General features: G+C 38.2%; 1 protein-coding gene across 3 annotated transcripts in view; it reads right to left on the bottom strand.

The window, feature by feature from the left end:
* Positions 1 to 152: 152 nt before the first annotated feature.
* Positions 153 to 20835, bottom strand: part of tub (TUB bipartite transcription factor) — a 229835-nt gene continuing 209152 nt past the window's right edge. For all 3 annotated transcript variants that reach the window (XM_008117640.3, XM_008117638.3, XM_008117639.3), the window contains 4 exons: positions 20400 to 20514; positions 14895 to 14993; positions 13057 to 13228; positions 153 to 11587 (listed from right to left, as the gene is read on the bottom strand). In XM_008117640.3, coding sequence (XP_008115847.1) covers positions 11454 to 11587; positions 13057 to 13228; positions 14895 to 14993; positions 20400 to 20514 — 520 coding nt within the window. In that variant the 3' untranslated portion in view covers positions 153 to 11453. The remainder of the gene's footprint in view (positions 11588 to 13056; positions 13229 to 14894; positions 14994 to 20399; positions 20515 to 20835) is intronic.

Below are 20835 nucleotides of genomic sequence, written 5' to 3'. Positions count from 1 at the left end.
AACAAATTATGGAAGGGATTTTAAAGATGAAGTAGACAGAAGCTCAACTGGAGGAAATTATTCTGGAAGCTGAGTAAGTTTAAAGTACATGAATCAATGAGTACTTGAAAAGAATGTACACATGGGGTAGTTTGAAGAAGAATGCACAACTGTTTGAAACAAATTCAAGTTTTAATTTTTTTCTGCACAGATTTTCTGTCATGACATACACAGTAATCTCTACAACATAACACAATGTAATTGTGTGAAAATACCAAATTAGTTATACACATACTGATAAATAAATACATTTGCTTCAGAATACCAAAGTGTTTCTTTAAAAATTGACTTCATAAAAGCACATTTTCTCAGGTTTATCTAAAACTCCATATAGTTTAAAACAAACAAATGCTTGACTGCTCAAACAGGACAAAACAGTCTTGTGCAAATCGACGTAACATTCTAAGCATTATGCAAAAATATGACTGCTTAAATATTTGTTCTCAGTCCTAATTCTCAGTGCCCGCCCACCCCACTTTTTAACTCAAACACAATTTAAAACAAATTGAGACAGGAACATTGTCAAATTCTACTAGAATGATCATTGGTTTACTTTTAAGAAAGGCACAGTGATAAATTAGAAAATGTTAGCCAAGGGTAAAGCACTGCTATCAAACTTGGTTCACCTAGTTCCAGTTTCTGCTTCCTACAGTTGAAAAGCCAGCTGAATACAAAGATAAAACACATTTTTGAAGAGACAAGTTAAATATTAAATAGTCTGGGCTCAATCCTACAAATATGTATTCCTGGCTATATTATTTCACAATCCATTTCATTTGTGATAAGGTTGGGCCCTTCAGGATTACTGTACACAACAGAGATGTGTAGAAGCATAGTAGAAAGGGTTAACCACTGTGAGTTGTTACTGAGACATATTGGAGCTCAACAGTAAAGCTGTTGACTCGTTCTTACAGGTTGAGTATCTCTTATTTGGAATTCTGAAATTTAAAACACTCCAGAATTGTCTACATGGGTGGATGTGATGCTGACATCTTTGCTTTCTAAAACTGACATCCCAAATGCTTCTGATCCCAAGTTCGGTAGTTTAGATAGGGGATACTCAAGTTGTACCTCTTCACAGTCAGGACCTAGCTTAAACGACAGGGCCAAAGAAGAGATCTGCCTCCGTATCATGTCCAGTGTTGGGACGCTTTGAGCAATTAACCCTTTTTGCTGTTTCAAAACATAATTTCAAATGCAACACTTTCCTCAGTGCTCTTTTTTTGTTTTGACAACAACCTTTTCTCCGAATATTTCCACAGTTGTGTTCATTAACCAGTATGGATTTGTAGGGTTGACCTCAATCTCAGTGATACGCAAATGTGCCCTGAGGATTTGGAGGTGGGAGGTTAGCACATTAATTATTTGCAGGAAACATTAAAACAAACAATAATGTCTGTACAATGATAAACGGAGGCAATGCAGTAAAATATGGACATGCCTCTACCCATTTCTTTATCACGTGAAATTCTACTTTTAATTTATGCAGAGAAATCCAACTCTTGGCACCTGAGTTATATATTTTGTTGTGTGCCTCCCAAATTATTTCCGACTTATGGCCACTAAGGGTTTTTTCCCTTGTAAGACTTGTTCAGAGGGGAATTTGTCATTGCCTTCCTCTGAGGCTGAGAGAGTATGACTTGCCCGAGTCACCCAGTGGATTTCCATGGCCGAATGGGGATTCAAACTCTGGTCTCAACACTTGCTGTCCAACGCACAAATCACTACACCACACTTTTATTTTGGCAAGCTGCCACAGATAGGCAAATATGCCAGTCAAAAAAATAGACAAATCCTATGAAAAGCAGCTCATACTGATTGGTAGTGATGAGAAAAGAACATTTCTGATTGAAACCTATTGCAGACTAGAAGAGAAAGAAAAAATTACATAATTGATGCAATCATTTTACAAGTATCTGTACACATCAAAAGCTAGTCATCAACTGAAAGGGCCAAGCCAAGACTTCTCAAATATTTTTAAAGGAGCAAAATCCAACTGCACTCCAGATAATGCAATTTTACTTACGAAATAGAGTTTATGCTTGCAAAAAAAGTCTACCTCCTTATCAATAACATCAGACACAGTCCTTAGTGTAACAGGATTAGTAGTTTACGTAGTATAGAAATGTATTTCATAATAGTTGGATCTGGACCTCAAAACATTTGTATTTCCTGTAATAGGAATCTACCACCACCCAAGACAGAATATTTTTGCTGTGCAGCTTTTTGTTTTCAAATGAAAGCTCTCTGGAATTTATTTTAGGTGAAATGCACTTTGCTGTGTAATACAGTGCATTTTTACACAGTATATTGGCACTGAGCATAGCAGTTTTAAGAGATTTTGTTTTGCAGGATTATTTTTCCTATCCTACCTATACAGTGCATGCTTGAAACAAATGTCTTCTATACAGTTGTCATTTCATCCAAGTTTCAAATGTTTCTTGGGAAAAAAGAGGATTTACATTTCATGCCAGCAACTTATGCTTCCAATTAGCAGAAAAATTACTTTTTTAGATGGTGTGTTTCTCAAATTACAAACAAATCTGATTTAAAATAATTATTTATCCTTTCAGGAGACTCTTTAGAAGATCTGACAATTTTGCAGGTTTTAAAAGAATCAGTATTCAAAATTGGAAATAGGTGATTTGCATATTTGTTTATGTGTATGGCTTTGATAATCTTTTTCCCCATTCATGATACCACTGCCAGTAAAAGCTAAATAGCTATCGATAATGTATTAAATTATGAAGTGTCTCATGAATAAGGCACGTCAAGTCCATGGCCAAATTATGTAGTGGGATTTGGTAGGGATGAGGGACTAGGATCTATATTAGTACAATGGAATAGTATACCTGGAAGTATAACATATGAGGCATGTGTACCCTATAAACTGAGATTGGTTTCCTACCACCCATGGATTCATTCCATAGTATCTTGGGAATCACTGTACAGTAGGGATGCTGAAAGGCTACATTAGTGGCATTTTTCAAACACTGTTATTTTCTGGACACCTTTTCTGCATAGGAAAACTGCACGTTAGCCACAAATGTCATTTCTGTTGCAGAAGACTTTGGAACACATTTTTGGGAACGCAGGTCAGTCATTAAGTATTCTGTCCAAGCTTTTTAGATGACAACAATAGCAACAAGAACAGCCCAAAATGAAAAATGATACTTCACTGCAGGCAATGTTTGTTACTGGTGGCCAAGATTTCCGAACAGGAAGCTTGTCTGTCATTACTGACTTTCTCACTGATAACCTTTCAAACAACCTAAACTCCTTACTCTTTTTACTGAAGAAAGGGGTGAAGAATTCTTAATGCAGTTTAAATTCTTTACATAAGCTTTTTGTTTCTGGTACCTGGTTTCATTTTCAAGAATAGGTGTTAATACAGTCAATGTGTTTTGTCTTTCATTTTTGAGGATCAGTGAAAGACGAACCAAGTTATTAACAACAAGAAAGACACAATATAGAAGTTGGAGAACCAATTCTGAAACTTATTCCAGTACAAGAATAACAAACCTATGGCACTCAAGATGTTTTAGTTTCCCTCAGCATATTTACGTGTGGCTACTAATGATGTGAGCTATAGTCCAACAATCACTTCCCAGTCCTCTCCTTGTCAAGCAGTAACAGCAAATGAGACTTTACATGATGCAACTGTTCTTCCTTTTTCCTTTCAACTTATCAAAGTGTAGAAAAGCATCACTTTTTACTCTGCATATCAACGGCTTACACCAACCCAAATCATCATCATAAAACATAACACAAACTATGGATAACCACATGCATGTTTATTTTTTCAGAAGCTATACTATGTTGAATGGGGTTCACTCCCATTGTTGGTAGAGAACTACTGCCTGTGTATTCAAAACAATAGTGCATTCAAATCCAAGTTCATAGTCACTTTGCAGCTTACCTTTTATTTCCAAATATGCCAATTTCCTTTTACTAGTAGTCAGAAGCACCAAGAAGTTTTCAAAGAACTTGCAAACAGTGCCTATTAGCTGCTCTTGAATGCTGCAGTGTAACTCTACAACTAAAAAATGTTTTAGATAGCATTAGCCTCAAATAAATGAAAATGGCTTTTAATTGCTTTTTACCAATACTACATCACCCTTAGCTTTGTAGACTTGACACCAATCCTGCTGACCTGTTTCACATCTCTTGAAGCCTCCCAACCTGCCCTGACAGTAACACATTTTATTTTATTCCAAATGAAGATGTGGTGTGAAGAAAAGGTGAAATGGGGAGCAAAACACATGTTTGCAACCCTTGCTGGAGGTAGTGTCAACCCTTGCTGGAGGTAGCTGGGGAAGGGTGACCCCCTGGGTGTTTTTCTTTCTTTTTAAATTAGGAAACAGAAGACCATCACATGATTTATACAATGGGAGGATGCAGTATGTAGATTGGCACTGAGCTGGGGTTTGCTCTGCATTACAAAATGTACTGGGAGATCTGCCATTTTACACCAGCTGCATTTGTCCATCAGCAACTTGTATAGAATTAGCGTGGATTTCTCTTGGTGGAGGGATGGTGTGTGAGAGAGGCAGGAAGAGAGGAAAAGGGAGGAAGGGAGGGGGGACTAGAACTAAAAATAAGCCCTAATGCATACTAGTAGGGCAGGAACAGAATTCAAAGAAGCCAAGGTAAAATTCAAAGCCATGCTTGATATAAACATTGTTTATGAGTCAGAGCAATGTTTATATGGTTAAAATCAACTTGTGTCATTACAATACAAAGTTAGTTGTGGCTATCATCACTTTACACATAAAATGCATCTGACTACAGTCTATTAAAACACAGCTGCTTGATAAGAATAGAGGAATTTTAGTTATAGTCACTGACTCTGCTACATGAACTGCTGTGCTGCAAACACGTCTCAGTTCAATAAAGTGGTGTTGGGAATTTAATTACATGAACCAGATATCTGTGGAAGGAAAGCTGTTTTGTGTGAGTTATATATATGAGTCTGTGATACACATGACACACACAGAGCAGCCTATTATATTCATATCAAAAATAACTGAGTAAGTACAACATTGCCTTATTGGTTAGATTTCAGAGTTCTAAGCAACCAAGGGCCCATCTACATAGACCACAAATGTTGATACTGATCTGGATCAACACCACAAGTGTCTGCACTACATGGCGACGAGCCACTCTGGAAGCTGAAGTCCAAATGAGCCAGAAGCACTAAACCCGTTTTACCACTTGGCTGCCACCTTTACCTTCCTTCCTCTTGTTCTCGGCTTAGTGCACTACAGGGTGTGAAACTGCCAGCAATCATAACTTGTCACATCCATTGACACTGGCCAGAGTGATAGAAACTCACGCGATAGAGGAGTGAGAAATGAGGAATTGCTCCCTTCTTTCCCTTCTCTCTTCTCTGATCATTCTGGCCAACGTCAGATGATGCAATGAGCAACAATCGTGGGCAGTTTCATACACATTGGTTGCCACTAAGCTAAGGATGAGAGGGGGAAGGTAAGTGCCACTCCCTGTCCCTAGGCTGCCCCAATCTAGGGGAAGGAGGATGGCCAGGTGAACTGCTGTGGTCATTTCCAAACAAGTGGCCCAACTGTTCACATGGCCACAAAATGGGGAACACACTACTACTTTTGTTAACATGGGACAGGTCTGCAGTAAGTGACCTTGATCTGTGCATCTTGTGAATGCCACCTGCATCCCCACTTTTCTCTGAAATAATCCCTATTTTCAAGATGAATTTGGAAAGTCAGATCAACAAGATATAGGGAAAGAAGCCCATGGGGAAGAAACAGGTGAGCTTGCTTTAGAATCAGAGAAAAGCATTTCCAATCCTCTCCCTAGAAAAAAAAGATAACAGAATCCTTTGTCTTTTGCTATCAATTATTTCCCTTCCCTCAGCCAATCAGCATTTGGGGGCAGGGTTGTGCCTGGTGCTATTCAGATGCCATTGTGCAGATGGGGAACCTACTGGAGCCCAGAAAGCTGACAGTGGTTTCTTTTTCTTCAGCAGCTGATCTGTCCTCAGCCACTGCTTGGCCACAGGGGTGTGAACTGCTTATATTGGGCTGTCACTGTGCAACTAGTGAAAGGGCATTGCAACAAGAAGTATGGTACTGGATTCCTCCTTTCACACCACAACACCTAAAAAATAATGACACTGGTTTAAATCCTGATCACAATTCCGCAGTACAGTAGAGTCTCACTTATCCAAGCTTTGCTCATCCAAGTTTCTGGATTATCCAAGCCATTTTTGTAGTCAATGTTTTCAATATATCGTGATATTTTGGTGCTAAATTCCTAAATACAGTAATTACAACATAACATTACTGCGTATTGAACTAATATTTCTGTCAAATTTGTTGTATAACATGATGTTTTGGTGCTTAATTTGTAAAATCATAACCTAATTTGATGTTTAATAGGCTTTTCCTTAATCCCTCCTTATTATCCAAGATATTCGCTTATTCAAGCTTCTGCCAGCCCGTTTAGCTTGGATAAGTGAGACTCTACTGTAGTTAGTTTTAGGCTAAACGGTTGCAGAAATGTTCTTAGGAAAAAGTCCTGTTGAAACAAATGGAAGTAAAGTGTGGATTATAGAAAAGTTCAAACTGCATGACATCCTTCTAAGTAATGTTTCAAATATTTTGAGTACTCTGTGGTTTTTACTCCACCCAAGTAATGCTGCAGTGCTAATCACACCTAACAACAGCATAAGTACTGTTCAGATTTACCACGAATTGTCTCTATGTAAATACACTTAGAATAACACCATAGAGGTTTATTCTGCTAAGTACCACTTTGTGCATTGCTTCTCTTCTTTCGGAGACTGCCAAAATCAGCCATAATTCATTAATCTTAAGGGCACTTCTGTACAAGATAACTATGCCAGCAATCCTACAAATGTATCTATTTTAAATACAATTGTGCCCCATTGGGCTTGAACCCCAAGCATGTATTTTGAGGGTGGCAGCTTCAAGATTTCAGAAAAAGTATATACGTAGAGTTTTAAGCTAATTCATGGTGACTACTGGAATAATGCAAAAGGAATAAGACAGGAATACAATTTCTGGAATGTTTTATAAGCTGGCTTTCATTTATTTGCTTTTCATTTTCATTTTCATTTAGCATAAGCGACAGGGCTATGCCCACCCTAATCTTTTGCTTCCCTGACATTTACACAACAATTTCTGCTATTGGAACAATGCCACGACAGCAAAGAAAGCTACGTAAAGATATATTTTTTAAAAGGGCACTGCCTAGAAAAAACATAGAAGAATTGATAGCCAACTTCTCAGCTCTCTGGGTCGACCTCTATACAATTCATCTGCACACCGTTTTCTACATAATATGGAAAATTTTGCTTTTAGTCCTTTGCAGGGTTTGCATATAGAACTAGGGGAAAGACTGGATAGGGTCTGGAGAGACAAGAAGGCCCTTTTCACATAATTACTTGTTACGTTACTGCCTAATAATCTCCTTTGTGGACGTGATCTTGAAAGTCCTGGAGATAGTATCACTTTTGTTTCTCATTTGTTCTACACACGCCATATTTGTTCTAGGAAAAAGCCAATGACAGTGAGTGGAAAAAAATCAAATTGAAAATCATATGGCATTTTCTCAAATCCCCGAAATCACCATTCAAGGGTTTCTGTTAGGAAAGCGAAGGGGTTCTCAAAACAACAGATATGCTTACTTACATTTTTTTATATCAGGAGTGCCTTGAGAAACTGAAAGTCGCTTCTGGTGTGAGAGAACTGGCCGTCTGCAAGGACGTTGCCCAGAGAACTCCTGGATGTTTTTGATGTTTTTACCATCCTTACTTATTTATACACATGCACACACATTATACATATGCACACACATTATGTCTAGTCAAAGGAAAGCATATACCCTTAAATTAATGTCCTTTGAAAATACTACCTATGCAGGGACATCACTATACATCTTTCAGTATTAATTTGCCCCTACTTTCAGAACATCCTCCATTTATCAAGGGACAGCCAACACCCTAATGATTAAAGCTCCTGGTAGGGTGGAGTGACTTGCCATCACTTATGCTTCATTCTCTCAGGCTGGTACATCAATTCAACTCATTGGAAAGCCATATCTGCTTCTATAGTGAAGATGAGGAGCTTGGTGCATCATTAGTTTTTCCAAAAGAGAATTCCCCTCTCATCTTCTTCACTATACCAGAAGCCATAGTGTCACTCTGGAGAACCTAGAGCTTCCTAAAAAGATGTTTTCTCAGGTCAAAAAAGAGCTTATTAAAATTCATTGTTTTTTCACTTTTCCTGGGATCCTACAGCCTGAACACCCATGAAGGTGGAGGGCCTACTGTGTATAGAACCCCTGCATATATAGAATGAATATAGAATTAATATAGAATAGTATGAAATTCCTGGCATCATTTGGAACATTTTTAGTGGAATGGCTGTAGAGATGAACAATTTTCTATTGCCCACCTCAAAAGACATTGCTCTTCTCAGTGGTTGTTCCACTGAGACTCTTTTACTTATCATATTATTCTATGAAATAAAGGCATTTAAGAAATCTACACCTCAAATGCAAACTTGTCCACAAAAATCTCCTTGTGCCCACATTTGTGGAACACCCAGAAAACAAATACACAAAATATATTTATCTGATTCCATGAAATTTCACAGCCCAGAAGACTGCACACTCTCCTATTGTCACAAGCCAGTCCTTTTGACTACAGGGGAAATAGTAAGCTAGGAAGATTGGATCTCATTTTCTTATGATATAAAAGCAGAGATAAACAGGTAGTCATAACATAAGAATATATCCCACTGAAATCAATGGAACTTTAATTAGTCTCTACTAAAATAGGTCTCATTGATTTCAAAAGGTCTGCTCTATGCATCACTAAATCTGAATCTAACCAGATACATTTCTATCTGGTAATAAAATGTATTGTTAAAAGTTAGCCAGCAAATTCCTATTGTAATGAGTATTTTCTTTGATGCTCACGTTTTGAAGCAGCAATGCCAAAAACTCTTCATATGAAGTATTTTTAATAAAATCAGTCTGAAACTGCAACTCTTATCCATGTCCTTCAAAAGTAAGCACCACTAATGTCTATATGGCTTACGTTCAACTATGTATGCACAGAACTGCCATCTAATTGTAAGTGTATGTCTAATGTTCCATAGGTCAGAATTGTGTTAAGTTTACCCCATGTTTATACATTGTTAAAGAAGGGATGGCTTTCTGGAGTTAAACCTCAACTATCCCATAATGTGGAATTCCACAGCCCTCTGACCCATCTTTCTTCCCATTGACTGGACAAAATGCAGCAGCCACTTTCTTCCACTTTATATTCTGCCCCTTTATAGATATCACAAGTTAGACTTCTTCTGCTGGGTGAACTATTCTTATGTAGATTTCTCCACAACTGATTATATTGTCACTGTTTCTTTGTCATATGATAGTGGAGCAGTACTTAGTAAAAAGTTGAAAGTTCAGGGTTTTGTTTTTAAAAAGAAATGATATAGTTGTGATCTCAAAGCACAACAGGAATGCCAATCTGAGTACATAAAAGATTAGATTCAGCGATCTACAGTCTGCATTCCAACATTGGCATAAGCCAATTCAAATGCATAGAACTGAATGTATATCTGCTGAACTGAATACATATATGCATTTACTACAGTCTCATGCGCAAGAGCCACTCAAAGCAATATTGATAACCCTTCTATAGCTAAGCTAGAGGTATTCACTCCCAGCCTGATGTGGCCAGAAAGGTGCTTCCTCATACAACATCTGGGTCTTCTGCCCCTTGTTTCAGCCCAGTAATCTCTTTCCTGTAATATCTTACTGCATGCAACTAACTTGGAATCAGGGCTTTAAGTCATTCTTCTTTGAAACCAGTATTATGAATCAATTTTGAACTGAAACAATTTCCAAGTGGGTGGTTTATGCAAGAGGCTGTATTCAGAAATATTTTGATCCATAAATGAAAAAGGTAACATTACAAATATTACAAGAAAACAAGATAAATTTAAAACCATGGTGGAAATTTCTATATGCTTCCTCCCTCAATCTCTGAACTCAGAAAATGAACTTTCTCTAAGGCCCTTTCTACCCTGACATATAATCCAGATTATCAAAGCAGATAATTCACATTATTTGCTTTGAACTGGATCATATGAGTCTATACTGCCATATAATCCAGTTCATATAATTAGGCTTTTATATGGCAGTGTAGAAGGGGCCTTAGTCACTGGCACTTTCATACTCCCATCAATGTGCAGTCAATAGATCTTTCTATGGAATATAACAAAAACCCAGGCTATATAGATTGAAAAGAGAAAACAAATTTGTAAGAACATTTTATAATAATTCCAGAGGTTGCTACACAACTGCCTTAAAGGGGCAGGTGCATAAAGATGTTTTCATTCAAACAGCGAAATGCCATTAATTTAAGATCATTACAACCTATAAAGCTGCCTTGTACTATATAAGCCAGACCTCTGTCCTCTGCTCTGTCCTGATGGGCAGAAGTTCACCAGGGTCACAGGTAGAAGTCTTTCCAGAGTCTTGCCTGAACATGTCACAGATGGAGCATTAGACACCAGACAAATCACATGACAAAACAAATTACCCCAACTGTGAATTACTGTTGCAATACAACGTATATTTCTAGTATCCATATGGCAATGTTTCAGTATTATTCACCACCTCCCTTTATAAAATACTCAAATTTGCACTTGAATGTGAGATTGAAATGAAAATGCAATTCATGACACCCTGGAATACAAGTGACTTGTGCAATATTTAATTTGTGCTTCCTACTTCTCTCCCACCAATCCTCTGCCAGAATTAAAGATTCATTGGGTCATACCCACATAAACATTGTCCCAAATGAAGTGCAGTCTTTAAACATCACCTTCATCTGTTTTTCTTACTGTTTTTAAAAGTGCATCTTTCTTGTTATCTTGTTCCTAAAGTGGATGATATTCCGCTCCCATTGTATTAAATGGCATTTTTGAGATACCCTTACTGCCTCTGAATACTTCTTAAATCCAAAGCCAGATTTGTGTTGCCAGAGCTTTCATGGGTTTAGGGAGAAAAAGACACACCACTCCCAATGGCATTTTTACTTCAGCCATGATACAGTACATGGCACATCTTCATAACATAACTGAGAACAATAGACAGGACTTCTATTTACACTTGTCTGCAACCACTTCCAGAAAAATAGAGAATAGGTCTGTGTGTGTGGAGGGTGTGTATGACATATCTTGAAAGTTTTAAAATATTTTCTCTCCAGCAAAAGGGTTGAATTTTTGCAAAAAAAAAAAATTACCTGCCCCATGAGAGTATGAAACCACTGATAACACCAGAGAAAAATGTGGAATGTTCTTCCAGTGGCACATGGTTTTGGTTGTAGAGATGTAGCTTCTTCATTCACAAGCCAGCTTGCTGTCAAAACTGGATAGGGCAATAGCAAAAGCTTGAAGTGCACACATTGGATAGTTGTAGTCCATGGTGAAAATATCCTCAGCAACACGACCAAACTGCATCACGATATAGTCAGCTGAAAGGAACCACAAAGACATGCAGAAAGTATGTCAAAAGAATTTGCAGCCCACATGAGTTCTGCATATATGGCACAAACAAAACAATTTTTAAACAAATCAATAATAAAACCACTATTTTTAAAAAGAGGATGAGGGGAAACCATTTTCTCTTCAACTGGATGAAACTTAAATCAGGAAATGCTTTTTCCTCTTTCTCTGAGGGCTGAAAGGGGTCTAATTGAGCTAATGCCCAGCTGTAAGTTATCTGGCACCACTAGGCATAGCACAGATGTCCTCATAAAGGGCAGAGGCAGGAAACAGCAAAGATGCAGGAAGGGAGAACAGAGCAGCGGAAGACAGCTGCAGGGATTAGGAAGAGCTGAGCCAAGTCACTCTTTTAATCCTGCCTCATTTCCACAACCTGCTGCCCTGGTAGAATCCCTTCCGTCACATTTTACTGGGACATCACTCTTTGTCACTCCAAGTTAACATCTGTAAATTAAACTATGGAGCAAAGGGAGAGTGCAGTGATGTTGCCAATGGGGTGGGGGGAGGATATTTCCCCAGTATATCCCTAAATAAATTTTTTGATATTCTTTGACACATATCAAGGGGTGCACAGTCTGTCCATGTTGTGAATTCTGGAAAGACTTCACAGGATGACTGTTCCATCCTGCAAAATTTTCTTGGCTAGACAACAACTGGAGAAAAAGGATGCTACAGGTACATGTATTTTTCAGTAAATTTCTGCACTCTCAAAAACTGTTGAGTGATAAGCCTAAGGTCCCTTCTACACTGTTCTTATATCCTAGCATCTGCTTATCCCAGATTATATGACAGTGGAGACTCATATCAACCAGTTCACAGCAGATAACCTGAAATCAGATCCTGGGATAGACGGATAATGTAGAAAGGGCCTAAATCTCATTGTTAAATCAGATTGCTTGCGGTTGACACGCCACTTCTAAGGACTAATTATTAATATTCTACCCCATAATGACTCTTTGTACCTTTCCAACTGGATGTTCTCAGATGTTGCTGGACTGCAACTCCAGCATCCCCATAAAAAGACCAAGTGACTGGGATGATACTAGATGTAGTTCAGTTTCAAGGAGCTTGAAGTTGGGAAAGACTTCATTAACTCAATTCATTGCCAAGAATTCACAAATGCACCAAAATGAAAGTGTGTGGCAGTTGGTGTGTAAAGGCCAGTCTCCAAAAGGGTTAACATTCAAATATGCTTCCTCTGTATAATATGTTAACAGCATATGGAAATTTGACAAGGGAAATTAATATTGAGAAATGAGAAAATTGTATCCAGAGCAGAGCGACAGTTCTATGTAGCTTTGTGTCCACTTGACTCTGTTGCATATGACAGTACTGGATGTAAACTGTTTTTCTACTCATCTTTCTTTGGCAGCTTTTTACAACAGTTATCAGACTGCAATCTAATCCCATTCAATTTAGGTAAAAAAGTCATACTTACGATCATTATCATGAATGATTTGGAAATTTTTCACCGAGGCCTGTGTGACACGTCCATGGAAGTTCAAAACATAAGACTGAGTGTCATCATTCCAAACAGGTGTTTTGTTGTGCAGTTCAATGACACTTTCTGTGTTTTTATTCTGCCATCTTGAGAGAAGTGTTTCATGTTCCTGTACAAGTCAAAGATACAACCTTTGGTTCAGCAGACAATCATTCTTACACACTGTTTATGTAACATGAGAATTCACCTTCCCCTCATGTCTTTAAGACACCAAAAGCCCTCTTAAAATGTAATCCCTCAAGTTCACCATTATCTTCTAAAGCTTTCAACTAAATACTATTTTTAAGGTGAGATATGAGCCAAGAAGGACCTGGCACCAATCCTGTTATCTTTTAGGAAAAAGGTTAGCACTTTTAAAAAATGCATCCAGGCATTTCAAATACTGTTGCTGGTGCTTTTGTAAGGTGTTTTTTTTCTTTAAGGCACTATACTTTGGGATGGATGAGCCAGCTTGCAAAAACACAAAGCAAAACAATCAAACGGGAAAAATAGTGAGAAAAAAGCCAGCAATAGGTGGAAGAATCAGCATGGGGAGCCAGCATGGTTTAGTAATTTCAGCATTGGACTACAACTCTGGATGGCAGGGTTTGAATTCCCACTCAGTTGCAAAAACCCACTGGGGGACTTTGTCCAAGGCACACTCTCTTGACTTCAAAGGGAGGGAACAGCAAACCTCTTAATGACTTGGTATTCCTTTTCAATGAAGGTTGGCGCTGAAACATTTTGATAAACAAACTGTATGCACTCATGGAAAATTAAAATGTATATCTCCTTTTCAAGAAATTCACAGGTGTGCTGACCCATTTCCAGAAACTTGTCATAGGTGCATTTTCATTGAAGGGTTATCTGCATTACACATGGTTCCACCTGGAATTTCTCTGCTACAACAGATGTGCAATAAGCCAAGTCTGTAAGTGAATCTCGTGGGAAATCAAAGCACTGATCGCGTAACACGGCTAGCATATGCTTATAAAGGCATCTAGTGAAGACAAGGATGAAATTATGTGTCTTTTTTAAGATGTCACATTTCATATAATCAATGGCAGAATGTGTCAGATTATTAATAAAGGTGCAAACACATGTGTTTGCCTTTTGAATGTCCCTATTTTATTCTTCTCAGTGCAAGAAGTTTAACAGAACTATGACACTGGGTTCGTGAGTTCTGAGAAATTATATCTACAGTTAATGTGGTGTAATATTGCTTAGTTCTCAGTTGCCCATGGTGGTCTGTCCCTTAAGGAAAGACAAAAGAAAGGAACAAGCAAAGCGGCAGAAAAAAGAAGAGAGGGTGAATGATAAGTGAGAAGAAGGTCAAAGATGAAACCAAGGAAGTAAACATATGAGACTTTTTTCTGATTCATGATCAATATATTTACATTTTAAACAGGAATAATAGGATCTATATGTGTACTTTTTAAAAATTTGTTATTAAAACGATCAATAACAGCTATTATTAGGACTTCAAATAGCAATACAACTCCTATGTCTGCATACTCATAGTCATTAGAACCTTGTGAGCAGAAAGTCATGTGAAGCCCAATATGCAATACTGAGCTCTGCACACTGATCAGTGTGAGATAATGATCTGAAATATCCAAACATTCGGCACATTAAGTTTGCATAGATTTACAGTCATTTTAAAGTTAATCCTTGGATCTGCAAAATCTTGAGGGCCATGAAAAATTCTCCCAGAAACCATAGGATTGCCCCTATAAACATCTGTTGTCACTACGGTAGACATGATTTGTTGACTCTAAGTGGAGAGAATGTCTTACATTGCGTGGTCTGATGGAAACTCTCTCATGGTCCATATTCATGCCTGGAATGATGACGCTCATTTTACGAGGACCTTTGAAGCCCAAGACATTTGTCTCCTATTTTTAAACAAAAAAGAGAGGCTTTTTGAGCATAATGCATCTTTCACTTTGGGTGAAAATCTTGCTGAACAAATATTCTTTGGTTATACAACAAAAATTAGCTAACAAAACGATTTTGTAACTTGCTACAAAGTCAACTTACTTTTGACAAACACTGTCCAAAACATTTCATTTAATCTCGTAATTTCTCAAGGCGGGGGGAGGGAAGGGAATAAAATTATATGGTTTCCTTGAACCATTATTAGCATGAAGACTGTAATCTGAAGAAAATTCCATCATATGTACAATTAAGATAGTACTATGACTAATACCACTACCACAACTGCTGCTACAACTGGTAGTAGTTCTTATTTTTCTTATTATAGCATTAGGGAAAGATGGATATAAAATAAATAGATGTTATTACAATTACTACTATGATTAACTATAGCCACCAGTACTACCAGCAGCAGCAACTACAACCTTAATACAGTACAACCTCTGTATCCGCAGAGAGCACATTCCAAGACACATGCACGCACACACCCATATCTGAAACCAGGGATAAGAACAAACCGCATATTTTGTCTATATGTGGGTTGAAAGCATGCTACAGAATCGTCCTAGAGGACCTGGACAGGCCCATAAACACTTCCGGGTGGGTATTTTTTGGAATTTTTGGAGCATGGGTATGTGAAACCGTGGCTGTAAGTAAGGCCTGTGGATAAGGGTATCATAATATATAGCACAAAACAAAAAGATGGGAATTGTGAGCCTCTCCAACTGTTGATGAATTGCAACTCCCATCAGCCCACAATTCCCACCCCTGTTTTAGAGTGTTCAAAATGCTTGGCAAACCTAGAATCATAGAATCATAGAATAGTAGAGTTGGAAGAGACCTCATGGGCCATCCAGTCCAACCCCCTGCCAAGAAGCAGGAAATCGCATTCAAAGCACCCCCGACAGATGGCCATCCAGCCTCTGCTTAAAAGCCTCCAAGGAAGGAGCCTCCACCACAGCCCGGGGGAGAGAGTTCCACTGTCGAACAGCCCTCACAGTGAGGAAGTTCTTCCTGATGTTCAGGTGGAATCTCCTTTCCTGTAGTTTGAAGCCATTGTTCCGTGTCCTAGTCTGCAGGGCAGCAGAAAACAAGCTTGCTCCCTCCTCCCTATGACTTCCCTTCACCTATCTCAGTAATCCTTGCCACAGCCCCTCGGGTAAATTAGTGTGTGTGTGTGTGTGTGTGTGTGTGTGTGTGTGTGTGTGTATCCCTTTCAATGAGATAACAGTAGATGACTTAGGACAGTGCCTTTTAAACTATTCAATGTGATAGACTGGCAAGTTGCTTTACCCAATGAACCAGAGATTGACACCATATCTCTGCCTACTGGCCACAACTTACTTTCTTTCCTGCTATAGACTGGCAACCAATGGCTCACAGGACAACACAAGCCTGTGGACCTCCAGTTTCTGAAGAATACCTATCAGGTTTATGGCAGGGAATATATTTGAACCAGAGACTTATTAATCGACATGGTCAACTTTTTATCCACTACCTTTCAGTACTTCCCTAATTTTAGCTTTGCTGGATGCCCACTGAAGTTATGAGGACCAAGAAGAGAGGGCCACTGGGGAGGGGAGGGACTTGTGTGCTCCTTTTTGCTTAGTCCAGACTAGAGGAAAGCAGACAAACCAGGGAGCATCCCCTTGCATACGGTTCTCCATTCTCAGTCATCAGATAACAATCAATATTCAGTGAGACTAATCCCAGATGTTACCATGATTAAGGAATTAACTTTTAATTATTTCAAAATCTCTGTGTATATTTTATGTAGTTATGTGCATGCACTTCAACTAAAGCATTATTAAAATGGCTGATAGTCTTCTGCCCAGCTTGTTAATTACAAACTGGGCCCCATTGCATAATTTTACATGAACAAAATTATATGGAAATGGTCAAAGGAATTAAAAGATAGTTTCCCCTCTTAGAAGCTATCTTGACAGCCATTTTTTGAACAGGGTGGAATTTCTGGGTTGTTTTGTGTTTTCTAGGCTGTATGGCCATGTTCCAGAAGCATTCTCTCCTGATGTTTCACCCACATATATGGCAGGCACCCTCAGAGGTTGTGAGGTATATTAGAAACTAAGCAAGGGAGGTTTATATATCTGTAGAAAGCCCAGGGTGGGAGAAAGAACTCGTCTGTTGGAGGCCAGTGTAAATGTTGTAATTAATCACCTTGATTAACATTAATGGCCTTGCCAGCTTCAAGACCTGGCTTCTTCCTGCCTGGGGGAATCCTTTGTTTGGAGGTGTTAGTTGGCCCTGATTGATTCATGTCTGGAATTCCTCTGTTTTCAGAGTGTTGTTTTTTATTTACTGTTCTGATTCTAGAGTTTTTAATACTGGTAACCAGATTTTGTTCATATATATTATGCCCAGGTTGGTTCATCAAGTACTCTGCTATGGCTGACTTCTCTGGTTGAATTAGTCGGCAATGCCTTTCATGTTCCCTGATTCGTGTTTGGGTGCTGCATTTGGTGGTCCCTATGTAGACTTGTCCACAGCTGCATGATATACGGTAGACTCCTGCAGAGGTGAGAGAATCCCTCTTGTCCTTTGCTGAACGTAGCATTTGTTGGATTTTTTTGTGGGTCTGTAGATAGTTTGTATGTTGTGTTTCTTCATCAGCTTCCCTAAGCAGTCAGTGGTTCCCTTGATGTTTGGAAAGAACACTTTTCTTCTGGGTGGATCTTTGTCTTTGCTCTCATGGCTTCTTCTTGGTCTTGCAGTTCTTCTAATGTCTGCGGTGGAGCACACCGGTTAAAGCCCTGACAGACTGTGCAAAAAGAATCTGCAAACCTCACCCCCTCCAAGTTGAACTGAACCACCTAAACTGGGCTCTACAGGCCGATGAATCAAATGGGTCCAACTAACATCTCCAAACAAAGGATTCCCCCAGGCAGGAAGAAGCCAGGTCTTGAAGCTGACAAGGCCATTAATGCTAATCAAGGTGATTAATTACAACATTCACATTGGCCTCCAACAGACGAGTTCTTTCTCCCACGCTGGACTTTCCACAGATATATAAACCTCCCTTGCTTAGTTTCCAATATACCTCACAATCTCTGAGGATGCCTGCCATAGATGTGAGTGAAATATCAGGAGAGAATGCTTCTGGAACATGGCCATACAGCCCAGAAAACACACCACAACCCAGGGATTCCAGCCATTAAAGCCTTCGACAACAGAGTGGAATTTCTCTCCCTCACTGCAATTCTTACTGTGACCATTAGGTGAAGCTGAAGCTTTATGAAATTCTACAGCACCACCCCTGTGGGACAGCAACAGCTATTAATGACCTGAACTTACTCTTAATTAAGCAATTATTTTCTAAACAAGAGATGAGAATGTAAACATAGGAGTGTATAATTATGGTCTAAATCCAATTTTCATCCGAATGAAATAACACTTTTCGAATCAATGGAAACTTGGCAGGACAATATGTTCCTTTGATATAAGGGGTCTGACTCCAGTTGAGACTCACAACTATTTAAGCTTATGTATCCTTGGCCAGTTTTTGGAGTTAATGTTTTTTGGAATGTTTCCAGCATATACTTTTTATGACACAAATATTTTATCAGATCAGATCCTCTGGCCTTTCAACCTTTCTTAGGGCTGGTAAGTGACTTCTCAATTTTGCTGCACAGAAGTAGCTGCCAATCCCCCTGCCCCTGCCTATACCCCACAATAATATATTTAAAAACTCATCAATTAACTACAGATTAACTATAAAATGTGAAGTATTTTTAAAAAATAATTTTAAAACCTTTTAAAATAAATATTTCTGAAATAATTGTTTTTAAAATAAACACTTATAAACAGAGTTTCACTGGCTTGCACTTGTTTAGAGAAAGGAAATATATAAATCCTTTAATCAAACAAAAATCTGTGAAGAAGGTTATATTGTTTCCTTTCACTTTCTGCTACTGATCTGAAGACAAGAACTGCCATTATATTAAAAAAAAAACCTTCTAAGTAAGATGGCTGAGCAGAAAGAAAAGTGTCTTTGATCATGTGAGTACCTTCTGAGCACTTTTGAAGCACCTTGACCAGGTCCTATATATCTAGGATTAAGGATAATAGTTTCCAAAGCAAAGAAAATGTTTCAGAGGCAAGCTGCCTAAAATCTCTCATGCCAGGGATTTCTCATTTCACAAATTAAATGCTGAGGAGGGTTTCTCTCCATTCCTCTCATTCTTCTTCACATCTGGCAATCAGTTATGAAGTAACTGCCAACCTTTGACTTTGCTTGTTCAACTCAAACTCAGCGAAATGACTCAGAAACATGGTGAAATCAGCAGTTTGCCTGACCCAAATGCAGCCAAAGGCGCATGTGATCAGTATGAGCTAAGAGCATGCAGTGTGCAGAGCTGAGCATTTGCATCTTGTATATCAGATGTTCATCCTAGCGAGTTGCCTTTGCTCAAGGGAAACCTGGGACTTGAGCAGAAAAAGATCATTCGAGGGTAAAGAAATCCTGAGAACATCTGTGCTGTAACTGGGTGATTCATCATAACAACCTTCACTATCATTGAAAAATTAATTTGCCTAGCGGGAAGAATTAATATATGGACGTGTTCACTAACTAACCAGATTTTGCATCACTAATCAGGTTTTACACCAAATTCAAGGAACCAGTATCTGTTCCCTTAATTCAACTGACAATAAGGTGTGATCTGTTTATGGAAGACGGCCAACTGGTCAAGTATTACCTAAAGAAATAGATGGCCACACACATGCAATTAAGTTACTTGTAGTTGTTCAGAGAAGTGTTCTAAGGAAAGGCATAAAGTCCAGCATATTTTTCAGAAAGAGCTGACTTCAATTAGGACTATTCTGAGGTATATGAGTATAAAATTGAAGCCTAAATATTGATCGATCGATTGATCTAATAAATAATAGACACTTTAATGTACATTTCAAATGTTCTAGTCTTATTTCTTTTCATAATTTTATTTATATATTCTAAACTATAGATTTCTTTTGATTACTAAAGCTTTAAAGAAAAAACCAATAAATATTTAAGTTTACACTAAAGAAAAAAAAACCACCTGAAATAAAATAAGACGTTGAGATGCTAATTTAAGACAGAAAAACAAAGCATCAGTGCTGTCGGATCCCAGTAAAAACCTGAAAGTATGAGTCAAATTTTGCTAGATTTCTAGAAGATAAGATGCCTGACAAACTCAGTTTGCAAGTGCAAGCCACAATTTGAGCAGCACTGTAAAATTAAAAACAACAGGGTTCTGGATCATTTACTAGTAGATCCTAAGTGGGTTTACAAGTTTATATATCTTTATATGCCTGATTAACAATTATTTTCTGAGATAAACTTGCTTACTTGGCCTATAAATAGTACTTACATAGCAAATAGCAGCCAGCTCCTGCCGCAGATTACTTGCCTCCAAACTCAATGTTGTTTTCATTGGATTTACTCCATTATCATAAACTGTAAACTTTGTCCCCATAAGGTTTGATCTATCAGAGAAGAAAAATAAAGTAACTGAGCTACTTGATTCATTATCATCCTCTAAGCTTCAAGCACTCAGAGATAATTAAAAACAACATAATATATAGCCATCTGATAACTCCAGAGAGAAATGCGCTTCTTGAAGGCAAAAATATAACAAGCGGATGATCAAATTCAGCTACTCTTTCTTACACAATTACGATAGAATTTTCACATCTCAGAGAAATCTGATACAGTTAAAGACTAGAGATACAATCTCATGTAAATGCAATTATGAAAGGCAACATATTATTCTGGTTTAATAGATCCAGAATGAATGTATGCTCACT

This window comes from Anolis carolinensis, chromosome 1, assembly GCF_035594765.1.
Source record: "Anolis carolinensis isolate JA03-04 chromosome 1, rAnoCar3.1.pri, whole genome shotgun sequence".
Taxonomy (NCBI): Eukaryota; Metazoa; Chordata; class Lepidosauria; order Squamata; family Dactyloidae; genus Anolis; species Anolis carolinensis.
The sequence above is the reverse complement of the archived record's forward strand: the minus strand, read 5'-3'. Positions and strand labels throughout refer to the sequence as shown.